We start from the raw sequence: 7,754 nt of genomic DNA, 5'->3' as shown, positions 1-7,754 counted from the left end.
GCTGCAAAGGCTGAATGCCAAGAGCCTAGATTTTTTTTTTTCTTAAGAGCAAACTAATAGGGAGTAACTTCCTAAAAAGCCAGGAAAGTGGTATTAAGGCTTTTCGCTACCCTTCATCCTATTTAGGAGTCAGAGGCTGCGGTGATTTTGTGCACATCAGAAAGAACATTATGAACCCTTTTGCTGCACTGGAATTGCCCTGACAACACTGACTTCTAAAGCCAGTGTTCCAGGCAGAGGGTGGAGAAGGGGAGGCCTGAGGAAGCTGGTGAGCACTGGTGGGACAAGCTTGGTGAGCTTGTGTAAGGCTGGTAGGTGGCAAAGATTCTATGGTGACTACAGTATTCTGGGCCAGGGACTGAATATGGCTTCTCTCCTTGGAGCCTTGACTAGATCCAGGTATCTGGGCTGACGAGCACCCTTCCAGAAATGGGTGCTAACAGTGGCCTTCTGCTCTTCCAAGACATACCTCTCACTTAGGGCTTGTATGCTCCTCCCCATCCCTGAGGCTCACAAGCCCCAACTCCAACTAGCTAGAAGCTGCTACCAGCTCCTATCTATCTATATTCTGGGTAGAGAAAGGTCGAGTTCCTCTTCTTCCCTGCAGCCAGCTCCCTATCCAGCAAAATGACACAAGTGGACAGCTGTTCTGTCTCCACATAGACTGCTTCATTCTGAGACCCTCACTTAATTGTTTAGTTATTCTCTTTGCATGAAGAGCTAGCAGGCATTGTTGGTGTGATTCACAGTGACTTTGACACAGTAACAAGCAGAGACATTAAAATCCCGGGTCCTACAAGAGGCTTATTTCAGTAATGGATGTATGAAGACCAGAGGATTAATCTCCATCTCCTCTGCTTTCCCAGACTTCCCAGTATTACTCACCTGGCCTTACTCAACATTTAAAAAGCATGATTGTGACCCCGAGATTGAATGTCTCCTGTCACATCTATATTAATGAAGCTTGAAGAAGAAAAAAAAAAACTTTCAGGATCCTGAAGGTCACGGAACTCTAAGATCTTGCCTTTGGGTGGACAGCCATGCATGAGGTTGGTGCTACTTCATGGCTTGTCTGCCCCTTGAGGCCCTTCTCAGCCAGCAGTTCCTGGCCTACTTCTGCCTGGTGCTTTAGACCAAGACAATGATGTAGCCTCAAGATTATGGAAAGCCCAATATACATGTATAGTCTTTTTAGGGGGTGGATGAGGGATACAAGGCTTTGAGGCTACATGGGTTTAGGGCTGTGCGATGAGATGTTGCCCGGGTTCCAGAATGCAAGTGGACCAGCCATGGCCCCCACTTTCCCAGGCATGACTGACACACTGGAGGGAAAAGGTAATTAAAACACAACAATCAAACCAACCTTTTTAAATAGTAACTTTTAAAAATATAAAAACAGCTCATTACAATGACTTTTCAATTTTCTTTTTTCTTCAGGAATAACTCTCTTCCACCCTCACCCTCCCTTCTGGCTAGAGCCTTAACAAGTGGTGGCCAGTGACCATCTGAAACCCAGAGGCAGATGGACAGACTCCAGACAGGCATGACACACACCTCTCTCAAGAAGGTGCAGGGTGCCATGGCCTTTTCATGTCCCAACATACATCCTGTTGGGGGCAGCCACTCAACTGGAGCACTGGAGATGGGCAGGTTTCACAGGCGCTCTCCTTTCTTCCTACACCAAGTCCCACATTATAAAATAATCCATAAAAATGCAATATAAAAACTCTCTTCCATATGCTACATCCATGGAGAGCCCACTAGCAGGGCTCACACGGTCTTTAGCTTTTCTTTAATAAAACAACAAAAGACCAAAACAAAACAAAACAAAACCTAATACCACAAACATTGGTACCCAAGGGGTGATACCTGCAGATGACAGTCCATCTGCCCCAGCCTATGACAGCTGCAAGTTACCAGTGCGCCAGGCTATGACCCCCAGCCTCCAGCCCCGCCCAGGAATGGGAAGAGGACCCATCTCCTTAGACTCACAACCCTGGGGGTTCCCATTTCACCCCTTCAGGGAGTAGAAAGGGCTGAGAGCAGGAAAGGGGAGAAGGCATCTTATGAAAGGATATCACTTCTAATTCTTTTTATTCAAATTAAAAAAAAAAAAAAGCACCCACACCAGTTGCTGTTTTTCTCTGGTAGCTCCCTGAGCTGAGTCGCTGTGCCCCCCACCCCCCGCCATATGGAATCCTTTCTAGGCTGCGCTGGAGGAGTCAGAGAGGGAGTTCCCTTGAACTTCCATTCCTCTTCACAATGATTGAGTGTGCACCAAAGACATAGACGGGGCCCAGGGGGACAGAAAGAGAGATGGATAGAGACAGGAAAGGTGAGAGCAAGGCAAGAGGCGGCAGGCGGAGCAGAGGAATCCACAGGAAATCTTCAGTGTTCCTGTGGATGACAACCCAGGCTGACCCATCCTATACTGCCCATCTGTTTGTCTGTCCATCTGCCTAGCACTCCATCTGTACATGCCCTGGCCGGTGCTAAAACCTGTGTGGAGGTATACTTCATTCCCAGTGGGCCAGGCGGTTTGCCCACCCCTAGGAAGCTTCTTAGTCCACTCCCCCCACTTTTCTCTTCCTGCCTACCTTCCCCACAGGAACATCTGTTAAAAAATAAAATAAAAAATAATAAGAAAGAAAGAAAAGCCACCACCATGAGTGGATTACAAATACAGCAGGCAAAGTACACGGCGAGCATCGGTGGGAAGGGGCCTCCTCCCTCACTGGCCGGTCAGCAACCACAGTCTCTATTTACATTGTTCATAAACCTCGTGCACTGCACAATCAGAATGAGGCACCCCTCCCCAGAACAACAATGTGGTCTACTCCAGTGTCCCCCACCCCAGAGTAGGGAGGGGACAGGTTAGAAAGGGGAGAAAGAGACAGACTCATGAGGGTGTCTGTGGAGGGGAAACGGAAGCAGAAGCCTCCAGATAAATCTACTTGAAGTATCTGCCAGCACTGGTAAGGGGGAGAAGAGAAAGCCCGTCAAGTCTGTCAGACACATCAATCCACGAAGGGGCATGCGTCCTCTCCGCCTTCCGGAGTGCAGCCCCACAATGCTGCTCCCCCATTCCTCTGCCGTCCTCGGGGGCCTGGCCAGCGCCTCCCTGTCAGGGCCGCGTGGGTGTCTCCCAGAGTTTGACAGGCCTGTTAGAGTCCTTGTTCAGTAGATGACCTCGTAAACTGTGGCCTTCTTGTCACCAGAGCCTGTTACAATATATTTGTCATCCGCTGAAATGTCACAGCTCAAGACAGATGAGGATTCTTTAGACTGGAGGAAGAAGACATGGATAAATAGGAAGACATTTAGTGTGGGGAGAAAACAGACAGGAATTCACTCCTGGTACTCCCTGGCACTCCTACTCTCCTACTCTCTAGTTCAGGCTGGAGCAGTACTGCTAGGGAGAGCCCCACCTCCCCTAGGGCTTGCTGAGTCTCCTCGCATCTGCCTCTCCACATGGGACAGCAAGAGCAGGCTTCAGTAGGAAGGTCTTAAGGTTGGCAGAAGGTTTAAGGATAAAAACAGGACACTTAGCATGAGTGTCTCTGCCAGGTTTATTAATGAGGAGTGTTTCAGAGCCACAGCAGCATCAAGGGATGACTTTCAACTGGACCAGCCAGAAAGACTGGTACTAACAAAACTAGAAACCTCCCAAGGGACATGTGTGGCACATGGAACCAGACATTTAAGCAGGAAGCTGTAAGTGGTTTGCTGTGATTATGTGTGTTTAAGAGCAAGAGTGACTAAGAAAAACTAAGAGCCAGTGATTCTGAGTTACAGTGTAGAGGGCTTTGTGTGCATGAGATGGAGAGGGCTCTAGACCTTTAAAGCCTGTAAAATCCATGTCCATGCTAATGTCTCTTCATACTGATGGTTCAGGTGACCATCCTAACCTGAATGGATGAAATGGCCACTCCATGGGCCCAGCTGCCCAGAGCCAGCCATGCTCACGTTATTTTACTCTCCAGGTGCCATGTGACTGAGTCCCTTCATAGATGCTCTTACCCTCAGGGATCACAACAGGGAGTGTGTCTCACTCTAGACTCCACATCCTCCCTTTTGGGGGAGGGGGGCTCCATCTAGTAGGGGGTAGGCAGGGATGAGCCAGGTCTGCTCCTAGCTCTAGAGTTGTCCTGTCCTGCCTCCTGCCACCTTCCTCCATCACTGTGGTCACATCCTGACTCAGGGAGGAGTGGAGAAGACCAGAAGGGATGTACCTGGAAGATGCTGGCTCCATAGGGCGTCCTCCAGGCATTGAGAAGGTTGTCTTTCCCAGTGCTCACAAACCATTTGCCTGCAAGCAGAGACAAAGGAACCCTTAGACTGTGGCTTGATGCTGTGTGCAGCAAGACCCACCCCAGATGTGTCTGCCAATCATGGAAACACCCTCAGGCATGCTGAACAAGGGCTTAGTGCTGGGCTGTTCTCCATTCCTGAAAAGCAGTTATAAGCGAGGCTCATAGACGCCTAAAGGATGTCTTTCTCTGCTGTGCAGGGGGAGAGCCAGAAGAAGCCAGAACAAGGAATTAGGATTCAATTAACCAACCAAAAGACCCCCACCAAAGCCACCTGGTCAGCTGGCCCTCCCCAGTTTAGGACTGCAAGGTGACGAGAGCACCAGAAACAGCAAAACAAAACAAAACAAAACAACAACAACAACAACAAAACAATAGAATGGAGAACCAGCTGTCAAGGAGCATTCCCCTGCAAGTGGGCTCCTGGTTGTGGCTCCTAACATCCCCCAAAGCCACATCTTCCCTGCCAGTTTTTCTGGGACTAAGAGTTGGCACCGAGTGTCTACAACTGCTGTGGCCATAACCTTCAGAGAAGATCCAGTTCAACACAAAAGGGCTACTGTCCTGAGAGTTCAGGGCCCCAGAGTGACAGCTGTGTCCAAGGGACAAGAAAGATACTTCTCCCCTGCAGGGCAGTAGAGGGACATGGGCTTGGCTCTAGAATGTGGATCCCACTCTTTCCCCACCCTTTAGCAGACTAGGATGCCCATAATGGCTCCTATGCCAGGCTGGGGCCCAGGGCTTACCACAGTAGGCAAACTTGAGGGACAGCACGCAGCTCTCATGCAGGTGCAGCTGGTACTTGTCGGGCTTGGTGTGATGCAGGACTTCCACATTGCTGCTTTCCATGCCCACGGCCAGCCACTCCCCAGTGGGGCAGTAGCCCAGGGAGAAGATCTACCGGGACAGACAGTTCAGTGTATCCCCTCCCCACTCCACATCCACCACTTACCAAGCCCAATAACCAGTTGCCTGTGGCGGCCCCTGGGGGTCATTTGTGCCCCTACTGAGGCCAGAGAAGGAGGGGGCTCCACTTCACTGACTCTGCAAGCTGCCCTCACTACTTAAGAAACTGGCAGCTACCACACTCCACATTAAGGTACTGAATGCTAAAATAACAAAGCAAGTCTAACAGCAAGAAATATCAAGGGTCACGGCCAAGATTTTTTTGGGGGCCTTGAGTCAGGCGCTCACACCAGAGGTGGGAGGGAACTTTAAGCAAATGGATGGACACAGGGAACAAGCTATAGAACTAGGATGAGGCACGTGTGTCCATCTCCAAGACCACACCCACTCCACACTATTACTGCTTCTCCCGAGAAACCTTCCCTTTTAGCCCATTCTGGTCCCTCTGTCCCCCGACAGGTGCTTGGGTACACACCTGGGAGGTGAAATCGTGTTGCTGTAGCTGCCTTCCCTCACGCAGGTCCCAGGAGCGCACAGTGTTGTCCAGACCCCCAGTCCACAGCTTAGTGCCATCATGAGAGATGTCTATACAGCTGGCCCCATCTGTGTGGCCCTGGAACTGCCTACGAAGGCCAAGCAAGGAAGAAGGGTGAGCCCCAGGAAGGCCCTGACTACTAATCATCCCAAGGACTAGGTCAGCTCCACAGCCAAGCTAGAGGGGAACTGGAAGAGCAAAGGGCTGGATTGTATTCCTCGAACCCTTGAACAACATGAAGCAGAGCTAGAGGCCACCCCGCCCCCCACTCCATTCAGGGGTGCTACCAAGGATAGGTTCCCTGAGAAAACGGGTAAACCCTTGGTGAGCCCACTTTGCTCTAGAGAAGGTAATGGAGAGGAAGGCAGGAAGATCCTATAGGATCTGTACTATGTTTAGGGTAGCAGGCCCTGCCTTTGGGACACGCTCCTCAAACTAGTCTGCACAGTCTCTAACTATCCTCCTATAGCTACATAGTCTATTAGGCGACAGCCCACAACATGCCCAAAGGTCTCATGGGCAACACTGGGAAGTGACTGTGGGCAGACATTGCTGTCCACCATTGCACAGGATGGTTTGTCTCAAGACACTGCACCAACCCAAGTTCACACAGAACCCGAGCAAGCAGCACACAATGTCTCGGAGGGAGGACACAAAGCTCAGCAGCCCTGCCCCACCCAGGTCTCACCATTAAGCAATGCTGTTCTTTCTCCCACCCTCTGCTGTCTCTACTCAAGCTGCTTTACCAGAACTGCTCTAGGCTCTGCCCCACCCCACCCGCCACCTTCTCCCAAGCACCTCAAGGAGTCCTCCCCATCAGCTAACCTTTGCCTTTGCACCTGATCACTCCTCACACCTCCAAGAGAGCCAAGATCACGGGCTGGGTGAGTATAAATGCCCTTAGCTGCTCCCTAGCCAGCCTCACCTGACCAGGGTCTGGTTGTGCAGGTCCCACACTGCAATGTTCCCATCACTGCAGCAGGAGAAACACACTTTGGCATCAGGACTGATGGCCAGGGCATAACAGGCTGGAGCTGAGGACGTCAGCTCAGCCTTGATGCGGGGCGTGGGTGAGGCCAGGTCCCAGATGGTAAGCGTGCTGGCCTCACCACCCACAATGAGCGTGCGCCCATCAGGGAGAAGCTTGCATGAGCGGATGTAGTTATCCCTGTTCTGGAAGGAGAAGAACAGGGTTAAGTGCTACCCACTTGCTTTCTCGTGGACCAAGAAAGCCACATTAGGTAACTTAGCATACTATGAGGAATCTAAGCTCCTGACAGATTACTCTATCATCAAATCTATCCCCATTCAATTTCTCATGCCTTTCTCTAAAATCTTGTTGCCACCTCCACTTACAGATGCCCTAACTAGAGCCAGGTTACCCAAAGCTGTTCAGCTAACCCAGAGCTGAGCCTGGCCATAGGCCTAGTGTTCCCTTCCACGGCTGAGTCTGCCCTGCTCTCCTTTGCCTCCTCCATGCTACAGAAGATGCCCATGGCCCTGGATTCTCACCAGGCAGTCCAGCTGGGAGATGGGACTCTTGCTGCCTGGCTGGCTGATGTCCCATATCTTCACACAGCCCTTGCCACCTGTGTAGACGTGCCGTGTGGGGTTGCTGATGGTCACAGCACATACCACCTCCCCGTGGCTGAGCGTGTTGATCTGGCGGGCATGCCTGGGAATTCCGGGGCCTGCTAGTGCGTCATGGGGGAAGGGCACAGGCTGCATCTGCCCATCAGCGCTCACGTGGAAGGAGTATGCCCTGCAAGAAGAAGGTGGGTCACTCCTGCCATCCACCCCTAGGTGGTCCCTAAGGCCCCTTCCAAGTCAATGTATAGACACACCATGATTTTCTGCCCTGATTCCAAGCCCCTCTCTCCCAAATGCTTTAAATCCAGGAGCCCCTTGGTACTGGGATGGCTTCATCAGGCAAGGACCTACTTAATATTCCAACCTTGAATTTTATTTCAATTATACATCCTTGCTCCAAATCAGTTTAGGAG

The 7,754-nt window shown here is 51.0% G+C and overlaps 1 protein-coding gene across 13 annotated transcripts in view; it reads right to left on the bottom strand.

Moving 5' to 3' along the window:
• Positions 1 to 1,360: 1,360 nt before the first annotated feature.
• Positions 1,361 to 7,754, bottom strand: part of Tle3 (TLE family member 3, transcriptional corepressor) — a 46,259-nt gene continuing 39,865 nt past the window's right edge. For all 13 annotated transcript variants that reach the window (XM_027414824.2, XM_027414827.2, XM_027414825.2 and 10 more), the window contains 6 exons: positions 7,264 to 7,513; positions 6,677 to 6,924; positions 5,692 to 5,839; positions 5,057 to 5,207; positions 4,233 to 4,309; positions 1,361 to 3,285 (listed from right to left, as the gene is read on the bottom strand). In XM_027414824.2, the coding sequence (XP_027270625.1) occupies positions 3,178 to 3,285; positions 4,233 to 4,309; positions 5,057 to 5,207; positions 5,692 to 5,839; positions 6,677 to 6,924; positions 7,264 to 7,513 (982 nt within the window). In that variant the 3' untranslated portion in view covers positions 1,361 to 3,177. The remainder of the gene's footprint in view (positions 3,286 to 4,232; positions 4,310 to 5,056; positions 5,208 to 5,691; positions 5,840 to 6,676; positions 6,925 to 7,263; positions 7,514 to 7,754) is intronic.

Source organism: Cricetulus griseus, chromosome 4 (genome assembly GCF_003668045.3).
Source record: "Cricetulus griseus strain 17A/GY chromosome 4, alternate assembly CriGri-PICRH-1.0, whole genome shotgun sequence".
Classification (NCBI taxonomy): Eukaryota; Metazoa; Chordata; class Mammalia; order Rodentia; family Cricetidae; genus Cricetulus; species Cricetulus griseus.
This window is presented reverse-complemented; position numbering and strand designations above follow the sequence as displayed.